This window comes from Aspergillus steynii (assembly GCF_002849105.1).
Source record: "Aspergillus steynii IBT 23096 chromosome Unknown P170scaffold_6, whole genome shotgun sequence".
NCBI lineage: Eukaryota > Fungi > Ascomycota > Eurotiomycetes > Eurotiales > Aspergillaceae > Aspergillus > Aspergillus steynii.
In genome coordinates, this window is record NW_020194403.1 from 750,702 (window position 1) to 769,215 (window position 18,514).

General features: G+C 44.4%; 6 protein-coding genes and 1 non-coding gene across 7 annotated transcripts; 3 read left to right on the plus strand and 4 right to left on the minus strand.

The window, feature by feature from the left end:
• Positions 1-4,257: 4,257 nt before the first annotated feature.
• P170DRAFT_457160 (putative C6 transcription factor) lies at positions 4,258-6,418 on the minus strand (the record flags this gene model as incomplete). The annotated part of the gene is made up of 6 exons (XM_024851694.1): positions 4,258-4,513; positions 4,567-5,255; positions 5,312-5,859; positions 6,013-6,077; positions 6,130-6,242; positions 6,323-6,418. The coding sequence occupies 6 exons, from the start codon at positions 6,416-6,418 to the stop codon at positions 4,258-4,260; spliced, it is 1,767 nt and encodes a 588-aa protein (XP_024701890.1).
• A 2,612-nt stretch (positions 6,419-9,030) lies between these two features.
• On the plus strand, positions 9,031-10,205 carry P170DRAFT_477470 (Gfo/Idh/MocA family oxidoreductase; the record flags this gene model as incomplete). The annotated part of the gene is made up of 2 exons (XM_024853468.1): positions 9,031-9,797; positions 9,854-10,205. The coding sequence occupies 2 exons, from the start codon at positions 9,031-9,033 to the stop codon at positions 10,203-10,205; spliced, it is 1,119 nt and encodes a 372-aa protein (XP_024701891.1).
• A 383-nt stretch (positions 10,206-10,588) lies between these two features.
• Positions 10,589-11,768, plus strand: P170DRAFT_498535 (Gfo/Idh/MocA family protein; the record flags this gene model as incomplete). Its single annotated transcript, XM_024854136.1, has 3 exons — positions 10,589-10,622; positions 10,679-11,038; positions 11,101-11,768. 3 exons carry the CDS (start codon positions 10,589-10,591, stop codon positions 11,766-11,768), a joined length of 1,062 nt encoding a protein of 353 aa, XP_024701892.1.
• Positions 11,769-12,113: 345 nt separating this feature from the next.
• P170DRAFT_t153 lies at positions 12,114-12,186 on the minus strand. Its single transcript has one exon. It is a non-coding gene; the product is annotated as a tRNA-Thr (tRNA).
• Positions 12,187-12,935: 749 nt separating this feature from the next.
• P170DRAFT_477472 (general substrate transporter) lies at positions 12,936-14,613 on the plus strand (the record flags this gene model as incomplete). Its single annotated transcript, XM_024853469.1, has 3 exons — positions 12,936-12,977; positions 13,051-13,901; positions 13,953-14,613. 3 exons carry the CDS (start codon positions 12,936-12,938, stop codon positions 14,611-14,613), a joined length of 1,554 nt encoding a protein of 517 aa, XP_024701893.1.
• Positions 14,614-14,884: 271 nt separating this feature from the next.
• On the minus strand, positions 14,885-16,774 carry P170DRAFT_477473 (MFS transporter; the record flags this gene model as incomplete). Its single annotated transcript, XM_024853470.1, has 9 exons — positions 14,885-15,129; positions 15,179-15,496; positions 15,544-15,591; positions 15,640-15,693; positions 15,743-16,099; positions 16,153-16,275; positions 16,332-16,492; positions 16,571-16,706; positions 16,762-16,774. The coding sequence occupies 9 exons, from the start codon at positions 16,772-16,774 to the stop codon at positions 14,885-14,887; spliced, it is 1,455 nt and encodes a 484-aa protein (XP_024701894.1).
• Positions 16,775-17,275: 501 nt separating this feature from the next.
• P170DRAFT_438317 (uncharacterized protein) lies at positions 17,276-18,332 on the minus strand. The gene has a single exon (XM_024849575.1). The coding sequence runs from the start codon at positions 18,279-18,281 to the stop codon at positions 17,472-17,474; it is 810 nt and encodes a 269-aa protein (XP_024701895.1). The 5' UTR covers positions 18,282-18,332; the 3' UTR covers positions 17,276-17,471.
• Positions 18,333-18,514: the final 182 nt, after the last annotated feature.

Genomic DNA, 18,514 nt, shown 5'->3' on the forward strand with positions numbered 1-18,514 from the left:
TTAAAAGGAATATATAAAACTTATAAAAAGATAAAAATTAAAAAGATTATTTCTTATACTCCCCAACCTAATAATTTAAGAAGCCCATCCGAACTTTAGTATACAGATATCTAGATAATTAAACCAACTAGATATAATAGTTTTAAATATTATTTAATTATAACTAATACTTTAATAAATTATACAAAGGTCTGTATATTATATATAAAAATAGTTATATTTACAGAGATAATTCTTTTTAATAAAACCTATCAGGTTTAGATTTACTATTATATTTAATAATAGCAGATTAATAGTAGCAGGGAGTTTTATAGATTTCAGAAATAAACTAAAAATAAAAATATCTAAATTAATATTATACCTCCCCGGACCTCTAAACTAAATAGATAAAGTAAATAGATAAGTAATTATATTAATTAAACTATTTATATAATAATAATTAATTCTGGCCTTCCTACCCAATTCTGGTTTTTTACGGTAAAAATAGCTTACTATATTATTAATTATTTTATTTTTTATAGGGATTCAAAAAGTTCTATTTAAAAATAACACAAATTTTACAAGATTTTTAATCAGAACTCTTTTTTTAATTATTTAAAGATTTTTAACTACAGGGTATATATTTATATTCCTGCTAAAGATTATATCTAATCAAAAAAAATAATATCTAAAGCTAGGGTTAGCTATCTGGTTAAATATAAGGGTAATTATAGTTATATCTATATAGTTTAATATCCTGTAGATAATAAAATCTACAGGTTAGAGAATATTATTTTTAGTAAAAATAATTTATATAGCTTAGATTATAATAATAATGCCCTAGTAGTATTCTGAATAGATCCTAATAAATTATTTAAACCTAAAGGGAGTATAATAGTCAGATATTTAGGAATTCTTATTCAGATAAATCTTAAGGTAATTCTAGATATATTATTTATTTAGAACAGAGTAATTATAGTTTTTTTTAAATCTTTATACCTGGTCTTTCCTAGTAAATAATTAATTTAGCTCTTAAGATTAATCCTATCTCTATAGATTTAATTATAGAAACCCCGGAGTATAATAATAATAACCATATTATAATAATCTATAATATAATTATTCCTTTGGTTTTATTTTAAGGCACGGTCCCTAGTTCTTTTCTCTTATAATCTAGTTCTCTAATTAAAAAGGGGTCTATAAGATCCTTTATTTTTCCTATATAATTATCTACAAGATTAACAAAGGGGCAGAAAAAGGAAGACCCTAATATAGTAGATTTTTTAAAGATTAGATTCTTAGGAGGTGCCTTATTAGCTTTTTTATTTATAGATTTAAATCTTTCTAACTCTAAGATTAAGGTTTATAAAGTCTTTGTTTTATTAATCCTTAAAAAGGTATTAGACTTTCTATTTATCTTTAAATAGCTAGCTGTGATAAAGATTAAATATAATAAGTTATACTATAAAGGCATCTTTAAATTTATCTCTAAAACTAAGTAAAAGGGGTCCAGGATTCTTTACGGGAAATAGGTTTATAATATTAAGAAGAACAAAGAAAATATTATTCTCTACTTTAAAGCCAGATGGGTGGCTTACGGCAATATATAAAGAATCAGAGTTAATTTTAACTTAATTTATATACTTATTATCTCTAATATTATAGTTAAAATAACCCTAACTACTATATTAATTTATAGCTTTAAATAAAAGCAGTTTAATATTATTATTATCTTCCTGTATTCTGAAATAGACTAGGAGAATATTTATATAATTTAACTAGTAAGATTTAAGATCAAAGGCAAGCATTTTTACTGTTTATATAAAGTAATTTATAGTTTATATTAAGTAGGCTATCTCTAGAATAATATAGTAGATAAAAAATTAAAATCTATAGGATTTTATTCTCTTACAGAGGACCTTTGCCTCTATTTTTATTTTATAAATGATTTAATTAAGATTATTATCTCCTATATTAATAACTTTATTATAGTAGTAAAGATAATATCTAAAATTAATATATTTTATAATAATTTCTCCTTGTTATTTAAAAATAAGTGTTTGGGGGAATTTACCAGATTTTTTAGCAGTTTTATTAAGTAGGATTAGGAGAAGGGAACTATTATTATCTCCTAGAATATCTTTATAAATATTATTCTTAATTATATAAATATAACCAGGTCCAGTAGAAATCTTATTCTTATATTTCTTTTATATAAAAAAACTATAATTTTTTTTATACTCTCTAATAAAGTTTCCGGATCAGATTATCTCTTAAAAATAGGTTTATTAAATTAGCTATCAACCAGGACCTGTCCTAATATTATCTATTATCTTATATGTTTTTAAAGGCAGGCGGTAAATCTATCTATAATTAACTACAAAGTATATAAGTCCATATATTAATATATTAACAGGAATTGGTATGATCTGGTATTAGGCTTTAATTATATCTGGGGTATAGAGGTCTATATTAATACCGCCTATTAGGATTATCCAGATAGTAAATCTTTTAAAAAATATATTATCTTTTATACAGAATCCCCTGTTTCTTAGTCCATGAAGAAGCAGACTGTGATAGTCTTATTTTTTATTATTATTAAGTTAATTATATTTGACCGAGCAGTAAAGAAAGTCTTATAAATTAAAAAATTAGTTATTATTTTATTAATTTAAAAGGATTCCTCTAGTTCTAATAACCTACTTTCACCTATTATTATTTTTACGGATTCAAATAATACAGCGATAATTATTAAAAAGTCTGGCTATATTATTACTATTAAATAGCTTAATAATTAGTACTTTTTCGTAAAGGATTAATTTAAAAAAAAGATTATTATTTTCTCTAAGGTTAATATTAATCAGAATCCCGCTAATAGCCTAACTAAACCCCTAAATCTAATAAAATTTATAGTATTTTGATCTCTTTTTTGCCTTAAACCTTATATATAACATTTTGTACTGTGTAGGCCATACTATTTATAAATTTAATAAATTTTATAAAATTCGGCAAATTTTAATTAAATTTTTTATTATAATAGCCTAATATAATGAATTTATTCAGTCTTTATTCACTGTAGGTGGCCGCGTGAAATTAATTAAATTAAATCTCCCTTTTTATCTTTATTTCTTCCTTCTATACCATCTTAATCTTCTTATTTTTAGCCTAATTAATTATATATATTTTCGTTCAAGCTATACTTATGGCGTTTTAGCCTAACTAGCTATATATATAATTATAGGCTGAATCTCTGCGAAGATATTCTGCTGTTTTTTAGTCTTTTGGGCATTTACTCGCCTTAAAAAAAGATATTTTATTCTGTTTTCCCAGTATTCCATCCCTTATATAGGATAATTTAGTCTTTTTACTTTTAGATAATAGTTCTTTACTCTCGTAAACATAAAAGAAAAAGATCCATTATAGGCCTGATAAAAAAGAATATTTTAACCCTTTATTAGGCTTTAGTGCACCCAGACCCCCCGGCATATTTTTAAATCCGGGTTATAATATTTTATTAACCTATTTGCTCTTGCCTCCGCCTAACAGACGCCTCTGCTGTTATTCTTAGTTTATTCTATTTTTTTTTAATAAACTAAAAATCCTCTTTCCTGCGCAGGGGGCTGACAAGCGCAGAATCTATAAATATAGCTCCCTGCATAAGATCTATAAATATAAGCAGGCTAGTATTTGGCTGTTCGAATCAAACACAGAAAAGAAAGATTAGAATCCTCGATAATATCCTGATGGAACTGCGGGTGTGCTCAATCCACCCGTGACCGTTTGTTCGTTGGTTTACTCCCCCTTTTTCGGCGCCTTGGTCTACCGACCGAGAAGACGGAATCCACAGGTGACTCTGGTTTGCATCCTTGTGGTGGTGAAGCCATTGTTTATTTAATTTAATAAAGTTCTATGCGATATCTACGGTTTCAGAATATGGTTCCTTAGATAGAGTATTTAGTTCATTCAGGATCATTTTTTTATTTCTGTTTTGTTATTTTCTTTTTCTTTCGATTAAATTATGTATCCCCGTGTTTTACTTCCCTAATTCAGGCGATTTTTGGCTTTATTTTGCCCTGAGGGGGTGTGTTGGAATCTCCCACTATATTAGCAGTAGGTTCCGGGAGTTACATAGCTCATTCCGCGATGCAGGTCATGTGACCATGGCTATATAAGCCATAGTCCACCTTATGTAGGTAGAGAGATCATCCAATTCTATCATCATTCTCTTTGGAGTTCGTTCCCAATAGTCTACATACAGACAGAAATCTAAACAAGCATTTAAGTCTGGGCCTGTGCCTCCATAGCCTTACGAAGTGCACTATGCGCAAGACGCTGCAACTCCGTACTCAGCTCCTTCACGAAATCCACCTGCGTTAGAAACGGAGCAGGAGCCTGCGGCCACACATGAGCCTGAATTTGGTGAGGAAGTCGTTCCATGACATCCAGATCAGCCCGACAGCGTGGGTCGAGAGGGTTCAGCAGGAAATTGCAGAACAGGTGAATCATGACGACAGTGATATATGGTAGACAAAACCTACATAATTAGCATTGAAGCGCTCATTGCAGGTAAGTAAGTGACCGACTTACATCAAATTGCGACGATGAAAGTCCAGCTCGGACTCGGAGAACTTCCGCAGAAGCGACCGACTAGCTTCGACGCTGATGGCGAGACTGGAGCCCGGGCCGTGCGTGTTCTGGTTCTGGGCCCAGGAGCTACAGCGACCACTGGCTTGGTGAATAGTCGCCATGCAGTAGTGATATTGTAGCTGCATGACGGATGAAGGCATACTTCCCGCGTCGGAGGGACGCTCTGTGAAGGTGGGTCTGTTGTCAATTGGGATTGACAATTTCCAGTTCTCGAGTAATTCATCCAGATCCTGAATCGTGCCGAGCAGTTGGGCGTCCGTTTGTCGAAGTGCCGAAACAGAGTAGAGTCGACGGTATATTTCAGATTGCACGATTGATAGACGGATGAACGGGAGAAAGAGAGGGGAACAAGTGCTCGGGGCAGATAAATCACCGTAGCATTCAGGAAGGGAGAAGTCGCAGTGGGTGTCATCGAAGTTGGGAGGAAGACCGCTGCGTAGACTGTTTTCGTGATCCATAAGATAGCATACCCAGAATAGATTTCGGATATGTCGCTTCAATGGTAACGACTGTTCATCTACATTAACAGGGGTGATGTTCCCTTCGAGTTGATAGACAAATCTGGTTGCTGCAGCTGTAAGCAAATTTACAGTGAACAAGTCGCCCACTATAGCTTGGCTGTGGATGCACTGTTTTGGGATACATTAGTAATGGACCAGTAGTCTACCAGGCTAGAAAGTCTCACAAGTAATAAAAGTGCTTGCAAACCATCTACTGTGACTGATTCACTAAAAACTTCGGGTAGCGAGCGATAAGTCTCAGATCCAAGTTGGCCCATAATCTGCAGCTGACTCGGGTCCAAGAAATGGCAAAACATCGGGCTCATGGCAAGAAACGCCATTACACACGCCTTAGCACTCGCAGCGCCGGGGGATATGGATGACAGTTGTTGATGGTAGGCAGCACGTATCGTATGTTCAAACAGTGAAGGTGTGATGAATGGAAATATATGAAAAAATACAGACGATGTATAAGCGTTCAAGATTTGATACAGCAATGTCTTGTCTGGAAGGGATAATGAGCAATAAGGATGATAAGTCGAGCTAATAGAGGTTGCTGGACCACTCGTAAAAGATGAATGATTTCGATCAAGTAGGAATTGGGTCAGATTAGCATCTTCTCCGGTTTGCTTTTTGATCCATTCCCTGCCACTAGAAGAGAAGAAAGGTAGCCCGTTGAAAGTGCAGATGTTTCCAAGAGTCAACCGCATATTATGAGGTTTGCCCGTGGATCCTGGGGATGGCGCAGACGCGGGACCACCAGGGGCCGGAGAAAGGCCATTTATTGTAGGGTTCAGATGATGAGAAGCTATACCGGTAGCTGTCAGTTTGGAGTTTGGAGCCGATTGCAGGAATTAGCGGATCAATCGGGTGGTGGCAAACTCACCGTGAGGATCGGGACGCAAATATTCTGGTCGAGGAGACTCAGGTGGTAGGTTCGAGCGCTCAGAGCTTAATTTGGTTAAGCTTTCCATTATTATTGGTGCTTAATATAACACCTTACCTGGCAGGGTTCAATTGCTGGCCCCGGAAGCGTTCGTGATTGCGCGTAAATGTGCAGGGGATATTCTGGTGGTAGCACCAATTGCATTTGGGGGTGGCTTGATCGCACTGTATCTATTCTTCCATGAGCAAGACCTTCTACAGCACAGATTCGTGCAAGTTAGTAGTTAAGGAAAACAGAGACGGCCATTTACCTTCTTCCTGTAGCAGGAATCACAAGCACGACATTTTCGGCGCCGTCGAATTACTCGGGTGGGCTTAGTCCCGTCAGTCGACTGCGAGTCAGACATTACGAGTCCTCGTGATTCAGCTCGAGAGAACTGCAGAGCGACGTAGTGAAGGAATCTTTGCTCTCAGACTTGCAGATTTGTGGTCTTGAAGCTGCAGCAAAGTGTCCATCTCGAGAAATCCCGAGAACGCCCCACAGAGAGGTGACTAAGCGGAAATAACGACTTTCCGTCTCCGCGACTTTATGCCTACAGAGCAATTATGCGCTAGACTTTCAAAGTTCTGGATGGTTCAAAGATGGGGTTTAGTGCTTGTCTATGCTAGCCCCCACACGGAGAAACAACGTCACAGAAACAACCTATGTTAACCACCTGGCAGCCGTCGCCCTTGCTCATAGATTTCACATAAAATCGCCCCTAGTTTCGCAATATCTGGAGCCTCTTGACCCCAAAACCTCAATGTCTCTAATGCCTCTTCAATAGAATCTTTCCAGTTCGGTCTCATACTAACCTTCCCGCTCTTAACAGCTGCTATAATAGACAGTGCGCATCGAAACGCCACACGGACAGATAACCAAGTGCCATGGTGACGATGCTGCGAGTTAACATGCTCAATAGCTTCATAGCACATATCCAGACAGCGCTGGGCAAGATCCCACACAGCCTGTGGCTGGGTAGAGGCAGAATGTAGTAAAATGAACAGGAAAGGACGAAACAAGCACTCCTTCACAAGAAGCGCACGGCCATGTATGACATATGGCAGCTCCCTTTGCTCTGTATCGTCTTTCGAAGACTGAAGCCAAGATGGGAGATGGGAGGCCGCCAGGGTCTGATGCTCTTCGATCTCGTGGGCGATACGAGTGAGGGTGCCGATGCGCATGTCGAGCAAGTGGGTATCGTTGGGCTCGGAGTAGAAGGTGTCGACGATTCGCTCCATAATCCGCTTTTGTGAGATCTCCGAGAGATAGTAGTACCAGCTCTCTTTCAGGGTGAAGCCATTTGGTGCTTCGGTGTCCTCGGCCGGTGGGGTGGGATATTCCGCGACAAAGGCTGGATTTGGGACGGTGGATGGAACGAGGTCGAGCTCAATGCAGACCTCACTGAAAATCATGGCATTAGATAACTGGGACCCAGGAAATGCTTTCTTTCGGCAGGGAAGATATACAATTCAGATTTCAACGCCGACAAATAAAGCCGTTCCTCCAAGCTCTTGTGTTTGGCGTCGGAAGGCCGTGTTCGCAAATATAGTTGCATCGCTGTACAAACCGAGTTGAACGAATGCCAGGCATTCAAAGGCCGCAAACAGTACATTTCATAGATCCCTGCCAGAAAAGTACACTGGAGAAAGAAAAGCGATGATGGATCAAGAAGACCAAGTCGCTTTCTCGCAGCTAGGTAAAACGCATCCGCTAACGCTCGGTCGGTCTGTGGTGCATGCCTAGCATTCGCTTTGATTCTTTGGAATGGCAGAGATAGGATTCCTAGTGCCGATGCCATGAGCTAGTAATTGTCAGGGACTTCAAACTGTTACTCATAAGGTCAGGTCTACATACTACCAAACAGCTGGGACCATCCCAGGCAAGACCATTTTCTGCAGCGTTGCGCGCATATACCCCGAGTGTCTTGCTATCTAAGACAGGGTTTTTGGTGTGCACGTTTGTTAGGAATTGAGAAACATAGGTCGGAATGGCATCTTCGTCGATTCCCTTTTGTCGATGGATCGGGCGTTCTTGTGCCTCAGCTCTCACGACGAATAATGATTGTATTTTGTTCGTGTACCTTTCCCCTTGTAGTATTGGCCAAAACAATGGGCGACAGGATATATTACAGCGGAATGAAAGTGATTGTTGCTCCGAATGCGGGTCTGCTTGGTCAACAGGTGGGATGGGTGATGGCTCGCTGTTTTGCGGTTGATACTGACTGCTGCCAGATTGTCGCTGTGTCTCTAGTAGTGAGGCAACGTAATTGATTCGCTCCAGTAGCACCAGACTACTGGCGTCAAGACTAGATCAAGCTTAGCTTCAAGCACGAAATATACAGTCCCAGACTCCCTTGGAGGAGGGTCTAACATTGTTTGGTCATTCTGGCAAGGCTGATAAACACAAAGTGCGCCAACGCTAGCACAAAATCCACATGTCGGCTGGGCATTATCACACTTAGTCTTCCTGCGTCTGCAAACTTGACATGCCGTCACTGCCCTCTTCCGGGGATACGAGGCTTCATCTGGCGCAGAGACTGCGGGTCTCTTTACGCCTAGGCCAGACGGCACGTCGGTCGGAAATGACGTTGACATGAGGACTCTTCCTGCAGCTAGACCATGGTCATCGGGGAACTGTCGGACAGTGCACGGGGAATTTATGACCGTCCACACGACCGAGGAATGATGCAGGTTGAAGCGGATCGTCGTGGGGGTGACGGGGAGTGTCGGGCCGAGGCATCAAGGCAGCAGAACTTCATTGGTGCCCACAGTGGAAAGCCCTAAATCTGGGCCGGTGGGACGCAACCAAACTCGAGGACGTTCATCTTTATGACCGAGGCCCCTGACTTATAAACGGCCGATGGGAATATTATACTTAGGATAGCTTTTGTTGATAGTTCCAATTCTATATTCAAGATTTGTTCTGCATCAACGCCATCTTTCCTTTATACTTGCTCCGACAAGATCAGTCAAGATAATGGCCTCTGGACAAAATAGCGCCCCTCCCAGGGTTCGAGTTGGTATCATTGGGTGTGGTGAAATCGCCCAAGTAGCTCATATCCCGACTCTCAACTTTCTGTCTCATTTATTCAAAATCACATACTTATGCGACGTCTCACGCGACTCCCTGACACACTGCCAAACCAAGGTCGTTGGTGGAATACCGCAGGCCACACTTAGTCCTGACGAGCTATGCGCATCCCCAAATGTGGATGTGGTGATGGTCCTCAGCAGTGACGAGTACCACGCGGAGCACGGAATTCTCGCCCTCACCCACAACAAGAACGTGTTTATTGAGAAGCCTCTGGCCTTGAGCGACAAAGATACAGACGCTATCATCGAGGCCGAGAAGAATTCAAACGGTCAAGCCATGGTTGGCTATATGCGTCGCTATGCGCCCATCGTCAAAGACATGGTAAGCGAGATTGGAGACAACCCAATCCTTTACGCTAGAGTAAGGGATATTATCGGGCCCAACTCTGCATTTGTTGAACAGTCTGGGACTTTTCCGAAACGCGCAACGGATTTCAGCACGGCAGACACTGAGGACCGGAATAAGAAAGCTACCGACATTCTGAAGCAAGGATTCGAGAAAGAAGCTGGGATCTTGCCAGACGACAACGTTGAATCTCGCATGTGGAGAGCACTGGGTGGTCTGGGGTCTCATGATCTCAGCTTGATGCGTGAAGTATTAGGAATGCCAGTTGAGGTCATCGGAGCGCATCTTCAGACACCATTCTGGAGGTAAGCCTTGTCTGAGGAAGTTTGCATCGAATTGATTTTTCTTACAAATCTTTTAGTGCACTCTTCAGGTATCCATCTTTCACCGTCATGTATGAGTCAGGATTGGATTCAATACCTCGATTCGACGCTCACTTGGAGGTCTATACTGCCAAGAAGACGGTTCGACTTCAATACGATACTCCCTACGTCAAGGGGTTGCCAATCACAATGCATGTGGCGGAAAATGTAGACGGGGTTTTCCAGAAACGCACTATTCGGCGAACTTATGAGGATCCATATACTGTAGAGCTAAAAGAGCTTCATGCCGTTGTTACGGGAGAGAAACCGGTCAAGACAACCGCAGTAGATGCTAAACAGGATTTGGAAATTTTCCGCATGTTAGTCAGAGCTGCAGCTAGGAAGGATTGAGCATAAATTCAGTTGGTACGAGTTCAAAATAAATTATACCGCAGTGTGTTCATAAGGCGAGCCTTTGGAAATAATGACTAAACCACCCCACCTCCGCCGATCGATTTCGCATGGCCACCTGTGGAGAAAGTTATCTGTTTCTACACAAGGGGGCAGTCCAGTAGAAAATCGGCCTGATAGATGTAGGGTGACACTTATAATGTGGGGTTAGTGAGCACTGTCTTATAAAAATAGCTCTTTGCCCCCTCAGACAAGCCGAACTTGTTTCCTTCCCTGAACTGCTGCCTTAATATTGACTTTGTTCTTTGAGGATTTCTTCTCAGTACCAACTCAGTAACTCACTATATCGACGTGTGTTTTTCTCTTGTCTCTAGTATTCCATCATGACACTTCCAACTTTGAGATGGGGAATTATTGGTAACTCCTTCTCCTCGCGCAACTAGAAATCCCTAAAGCTAACATGCTTATCATAGGAACCGGCCTCATCTCGTCCTGGTTTGTCTCCGATTTAGTAGAAACTAGGGAGGACGCCCAAGCAACCCATCTAATCCAAGCCATTGGCTCTTCCTCCGACACAAAGGCCCAAGCATTTATCAAGGAACATTCTCCTAATTCGAACCCCTCTCTCTATTCATCTTACGATGGTGTTTATGCGGACCCCAACGTAGACATTGTCTATATCGGTCTTCCTCATGTCTTCCACAAAGAGGCATGTCTTCAGGCGATCAGTCATGGAAAACATGTGTTATGCGAGAAACCATTTACAGTGAATGCCCGCGAAGCGAAAGAAGTGTTCGAAGCTGCCAGACAAAAAGGTGTTTTTGTGATGGAAGGTACGCAATTCAATCAACCGATGTGAATAAGAAAGAGACCCATTGCTGATCTGATAAACCAGCTCTCTGGACTAGATTCATGCCCTTAGTACGCCAACTCACCCAGATAATCCACGTTGACAAAGCCATCGGCAACGTCCACCGAGTGTTCTGTGATTTCGGACTCGATATCGACCTCGATAATCTACCTGATTCTTCTCGTCTCAAGGACCCCGCATTGGGTGCTGGGTCTCTCCTTGACATCGGAATCTACTCGCTTACCTGGGGATTGTTACTTCTGGAAGACCACCCACCCGATGACGCAGCACAGCCTCAAGTCTTTTCCGCCCAAACACTCCACGCTGGCGCCGATATTGCGACATCTATCATTTTGTCCTACCCCGATAGTGGTCGCCAGGGTATCTTGACTTCCACAATGCAAACAAAGACAAACCCAGTGTTTGCGCGGGTTGAGGGCTCTCGCGGGTCGATCACCATTGAAGGGGTCGCAGCTTCATTACCGGGTAAATTTACCGTTTTCTCGAAAGACGCGAAGATGGAGCCTGTCGTTTATGAGGCTCCCAAAAGCCCTGGTAAAGGGTTCTTCTACGAGGCTGATGCGGTTGCACTGGATATAGCGGCCAAGAGGGTGGAGAATGAGATCATGCCGTGGAAGGAAACTGTACGGGTTCTGGAAATCATGGACGGTATTCGCGAGCGAGGAGGTGGGCACTTTCCACAGGATGATTGATTATCGTTAGCAACATGATTTAATTGGTGGTGTTTCAGTTAAATCTGAGCGGAATGCTAAAATCTATGGCCCGAATGTATAGCGCAGGAGGCAGTAGGGCATATTCCTAGTAACACTTTCATGACCAGAGACACCATAGGTTCAGAAGAAGATGCTCTTTCACTTTTTCATCATGTTAGAATCGTTCTACTCCATTTTGTAGAGGGTTAACAAACGACGTGGCGATGGGGCCTAGGCTTGGCTCGGCCGACACTCCCCGACGGACCCACCAGATCCGAATAGTCTCAAACACACTAAAAAGAGGCCAAAAAAACTATCGTGATTTAGGAAAAATGCAAAAAGAAATGCTCACACTCGGATTCGAACCGAGGATCTCATGATTACTAGTCATGCGCTTTACCAACTAAGCCATGCGAGCTACTTGTTGTGAACGCTGCTTACTGAGATTTATACAGAGAAAACGTTTCTTCTTCCAGCCGGGTGTTTTAACTTCCTAGTTCCTACAGATACTGGGCATTCTTCATTCAGTCTATCTCTTCGAACAAGAGGGCCAAATTTTACTCTAACCGCCCTGTGCCTACTAAAGAGCATGTTTAGACCACTTTCACACCATCATGGGATTTGACAGTAGCAGTATTTGCTCCATTGCCTTTTGCTTCCACCCCTCCTGGTTATATATATCTATGTCGCCTGCCCTATGTTAGCTTCCCAAGAAATTTAAAACTCTTTTCGGGACGCCGGGCCGACATATAACACAGAAATGAGACTAAACTCTTATAAGCTATCACTAGCCTCTTAGCCATCCTTCTCCATCCATTGATACTCGATCCTCTTACCTCAACGAAGAATCGTTTAGTTTGCCAAACGAACCAATGCCGGCGAATCCAATAATTGTACCATGATCTACCCGATACTCCCCGATGAACGGCCGAGACCAGGCAGTGGCAACCGTATATATGCACTCCGCAATTTGACACCACGTTTCCCCGCGTTCCCCGTGTTTCACCCCTGTATTTGACCGGGTGTTGATGCGGTATAAGCACCGGATCCGGGTGATATAAAGAGTGGCCGCATGGGAGACCACATGGGAGTGGAGGCAGCTTCTGGGCACAATACTTGCTTTCCTCGATTTCTTAATCTACCAGACACCTGTATATCGTCACCAACATGGCCGTCAGAGACCAGGGGACGAGGCGACCTGGCACGCAGGTAAATCCTCTAAAACCCCCCATCCTCGAGCAGCGTCCCAAACTCATTCCTCTGCTCATTCTGACCTCTCCAGTTCCAGCCTACAGACAACCGACCATGGTGGAGGGTATCCCACCTCCGGAAACTCAACCTTTTAATCATGGGCATGCTGCTCTTTTCAAGCACAGTCGGCTATGACACCTCCCTTATGAATGGCCTTCAATCCCTCAACGAATGGCAAAGATTCATGGGCCACCCGACAGGCGCCTGGCTTGGATTCGTCAGTGCCGTTCAATCCCTAGGCTCCATGCTCGGACTTCCCTCGCAAGCCTGGGCGGCGAATAAATTCGGACGCAAGCCGTGCATCTTCGTTGGGTATATCTTGATCATTCTTGGGGTGGGCATCCAGACTGGCGCCCGCAATCCTGCCATGTTCATCGCCTCGCGTTTCATCGTGGGCTGGTCGGGGGCCTGGTTCCAAGCTGCTGCTATCATCGTTACTGAGCTGGCATATCCCACACATCGGTCGAAGTTATCGGCCATGTACCAATGCCAGTACTACATTGGATCTACCCTAGCGGCATGGGTGGTTTTCGGAACACGCAATATGTTGTCTTCCTGGTCGTGGAGAATCCCTGTCCTGCTGCAGATCGGGTTCCCCGTTTTCGCTCTCCCCATGGCATGGTGGTGTCCTGAGTCACCGCGTTGGCTCATTGATAACAACCAACTAGAAAAGGCTCGAGATATTCTAGCAAAATACCACGCCGGAGGAGACATGACCGCCGAAGTAGTTCAGTTCCAGCTCGACGAGATTTCCGCCTCCATCGCAGCTGAAAAAGAAGCCACCATTTCGTCTCGCTGGATCGACATGCTCAAGACCAGCGGCAATCGACACCGATTCATCATCAGCGTGACGCTTGGTATCTTCTCGCAGTGGAACGGAGTGTACGTCCCCCATTCCACACTCCCACCTCTCCCCAACTAATTCCCACCCAGCGGCATCGTCTCCTATTACCTCACGCTCATCCTCCGCACCATCGGCATCACATCCGTAACCCAACAAACGCTCATCAACGGCTTCCTCCAAGTCTGGAATCTGATAATGGCCGTCTTCGGCTCCCTCCTCGTCGACTACGCCGGGCGTCGAAAGCTCTTCATCCTCTCCACCTGCATCATGCTCGTCAGCTACATAATCATCACCGGGCTATCCGGCAGCTTCGCCTCAAGCCCGATCCCCGCCGTCGGAACCAGCGTGATCCCCTTCTTATTCATCTACTACGGCGGATACGACATCGCGTTCACGCCTCTCATTGTCTCCTACCCCGCTGAGATCTGGACATACTCGTTCCGCGCGAAGGGCCTGGCGCTGACGACCATGAGCACGTATCTGGCGCTGCTGTTTAATCAGTTTGTGAATCCGATTGCGCTGGAGGCGATTGCGTGGAAGTACTATATTGTGTATATTGTGTTGTTAGTGGGGATCTTGGTCACGGTGGTTTATGTTTATCCCGAGACGAGGGGGTATTCGTTGGAGGAGATGGCGGTGGTGTTTGATGGGGATGGTGCGGTGCTTGGGGAGCGGAAGGGCGACGGTGGGGACGTGGATGAGAAAGTCAAGCAAGGGGCGGAGCATGTAGAGAAGGTGTCGAGGGATTGAGTGTTGTGAGGGAGGAATGATTGTCTTTACAGAATCCTCCTCCATTAACGTGCAGTCTTGCAAGTACCTTGTGAGACCTTCCTATTGAATAGTGCGTATAAAGTTCCATTTATTCCCATCATAGTCCCGAACTTTCCCATAATCCTTCTAGGGTATCTAGCAGTACCATAAAATCAACAGAGATCGGAATCCAAATCTAGACCATTACCACACAATTAATATTAAAAATTACTCATCCTAGTTCCTGGTCCCAGTAAAGCACAGAAACCCATCAATAAACATAGCGATGACTCGGCGCCAAATCACCCATCAACCCTTCTTCCTCCGCTGAAAACTCTCCAAGACTACCATTTGTGGCCGCTTTCTCCCTTCTCACATTATCAAGCCACACACCGAACAGATAGATCGACGCAGTGGCAGCCGAAAGACAAACGAAAGCAATGCAAAGAATATACCCATCATGGTAAGCGGGCGCATCCTTCGACAGGAAACAATAGGGACTTATTATTCCTCCCACTGTGGTTCATCAGCATCGATCTTCCTCCAAATGCAGTGAGCGACTTACAGTTTCCAAACCCAACAAACCAAGCAATCCCGACGCTCCGTCGCCTATGCCCAGCCAAATTCATGGCGAACCAACATGCCAATACCGGCGGTGCGCTGAAGCTTCCACTGACGATGAGAAATAGGGCTCCGTATTGCACGTGCCGTTGCACGGGACCGTAAATGTTCAGAAGGACTCCCAACCCAGCCAGTGCGACTAGAAACGGGACCATTGCGAAGATGTAGCGATGGCGAAATCGATCGGAGAGGTATGCAATGACCATGGAGAAGACGAATGCTGCTACCCAGGGCGGGATGGAAAAGAGTTGGGTGTGGATGGCTGTGCTATTAGCGATGGACATCTCTGGCCAGTCGAGAGAAACATACTATCATAGCCATAAGTTTTGATAATTGTAGGCGCGAAATTTGCGTACGCTATTCTTGTTAGCTCGAATGCCTCGGTATCGGCGGGGCTTCACTCACAGTAGATCGGTATACAGACCCCAAAATACATGCACCCAGCGACGAATATCTTGTCTGCGCGATACTCAGTAACCGCTTCGACACCAGTTCAGATACAACACACAATCTTTGAAAACAGCCAGCACATCTTTGAAGTTCATTTTCGCCTGCGGAGCTGACTTCCCCGTGTCTGTCGCGAGCCGCTCGATGGCAAATTTCCGCTCATCGTCAGTCAACCATTTCGCATCCTCTGGGAAATCTCCCACGAAAAAGTAACAGGCGATCGCAACCACGCAAGTCAAGAGACCCTCGATGATGAATACCCAACGCCAGCCTCGATAACCTCGTAGGCCGTCCATTTTCCCGATCCCACTGGCAAGCAGCCCACCGAAAGCTCCTGCCACGGTAGTTGAACAGAAAAACAGACTGAAGCGTTTCTGGGCCTCGCTGCGCTTATACCACATTCCGATCAGGTAGTAGCCTAAAGGCGACTCATCAGCAAACACATCAACGATCCGAGGTTCGATGACTAACACCCAGGAACAAGACCCGACTCAAACATGCCCAAAAACCATCGAGTCGTCATCAACCCGCCCCAGTTCTGCACTAGACCCTGACAGATGGAAACAAAGCCGAACCCAAACATACATAGCGGCACTGCGCATGCATTCAATCAGTACTCGGTCTGCGGTACTGAGAGGAGAGACACGCACGCCAAACATGCGGTTTGAACTTCTTCAAGAGAATATTCGACGGGATTTCAAAGATGATGTAAGGCACGAAGAGAATCGTAAGAGACGTATTATACTTGGTCCCATTTTCGATATTCAATTCCTCCTTCAGACCCATTATAGACGCGTTCCCAATATTGACCCTGTTCGCAACTCTTAGCCGAACTCGCATCCGTCCTTCCAAGCATTTTTCTTACCGATCCAAGAAAGAAAGCACATACATAGCACAGAGACATGGCATTATGTGCCAATCGATCTTGGTCACGAGCTTGCGCTCATTGATCGCTGGTAAATTTTGGGGGCTCGTTTCGACATCGGGCGCAGGTGCTAGGTTATCTTCGTATGGGGGAGGTTTCTCTAAGAGTCGATCAATCAGCGACTCAGTCCGACGTGTTTCTCCAGGCAGTCAAACCTGATGCCTCCATGGTGGGTACTCGAAGTTCGGGTAATTAACGTGGGCTCGGATCGCACGGTCATCGAAACAAAGGGGAAGGAGCCGGTGCTTGTGTCGAGTTTCACGGCAAAACAGCGAGATTGAGTGAGAAACGAAAACCGACCTGCGCCTGGGAAATGAGGTTTGTCCGACAAAAATCACTTCACATGCTAGGGGGTGGCGAAGACTCGACCAGACCAGCACGAGGTACATGGGTGTCGATCAATGGCTGGAAAGCCAATATTTGCTGCATCATAGCGATGATCTCCCCAAACTATGGGAAAATGTGCATGAACCCGGGTAATTAACCCCAAATAGCGAAAACAGAGCGACTGATCGCGAAATTTCTTTTTCCAATGCCACCGTGTTGGAAAAAAATTGCAGGTGACACATGTGTTATCTTGTTATCTCTTGATGGAATGTGGAGAGGAATGCTCGTTGTGGCTGAAACATCAACGAAACTTAATTAAACATGCAAGTGGCTGTTAAGTATTATCGCTATATAATAACTCAGTCTAATTAACACTTATCATTATTCAGAACCGTGATCACCATGCATTTTGCTCCTTTGCCTGCCTCGTGCTGTTTGGTATTTACTCAGCACGATGGATGTTCAGGCAACAACAGTAACACCCCCTCGCGATGACGTGTCACTGTACAACTGCACCTCGCCTCCAAAAAACAGACCCTTAGTAGGATCCGTAGTTTCCGTAGTTGCCATAGTTGCCGTAGTCACCGTAGGTGGCAGGGGCGGTGGTAGACTCAGCAGCAGTGGTCGTCGTCTTGGAGGGCTCCTTCTCCTCCTTGGGGGCGTCACGCTTGTAGGAGCCGTACGAGCCGTAGTTACCGTAGTTGCCATACTCGCCGTAGTTGGCAGGGCCAGTGGAGGTGGGCTCAGCGGAGGAGGTCTTCGAGGGCTCGTCCTTGTCCTCCTTGGGAGCGCCGCGCTTGTAGGAACCGTAGGAGCCATAGTTGCCGTAGTTTCCGTAGTTGCCGTAGTCAGCAGGGCCGGTGGAGGTAGGCTCGGCAGAAGAGGCAGAGGTCGAAGGCTCCTCCTTCTTCTCGGGAGCGGCATCACGCTTGTACGAGCCGTAGTTGCCGTACTGGCCATAGTTGCCGTAGTCGCCGTAGCTGCCGTACTCGGCGGGAGCAGTGGAAGTAGGGGCAGCGGAGGTGGTGTCCTTCTTGTCCTCACGCTTCACGTTGCCGTAGTTGTCGTAGGTGCCGTAGTTGCCGTAGTTGCCGTAGCTGCCATAGTCGGCCGGGGCAGTGGTGGTAGGGGCAGCCGAGGTCTCGGACTTCTCCTTCTTGGGGATGGCATCACGCTTGTAGGAGCCGTACGAGCCGTAGTTGCCGTAGTTGCCATACTCGCCGTAGTTGGCAGGGCCAGTGGTAGTGGTGGCAGGAGCAGTCGAGGTCGAGCTGCTCACGGGAGCGGCATTGACAGCCAGCAAGTTGCTGCCGAGGAAGAGGGCGAGGGACTTGGAAGAGAAGTACATTTTTGCGGGAATAAGAAGAGAAGAGAGGTGGTTAGGAGAGGAGATGGTTTGATGAATTGCTATGAGATTTCTTCTAAGTTTCCGGCACGCTTTCTGAGGGCATATTTATAATGTTGTTGGGTTGGATATACCGCACCGAACAAAAATAGATTTGATGCCGGATCCCACGGTGAGGCCCGCCAGTCACCACAATTGGGCATGTCTCGGATGATCCCATCCAGCTCCCCTATGGA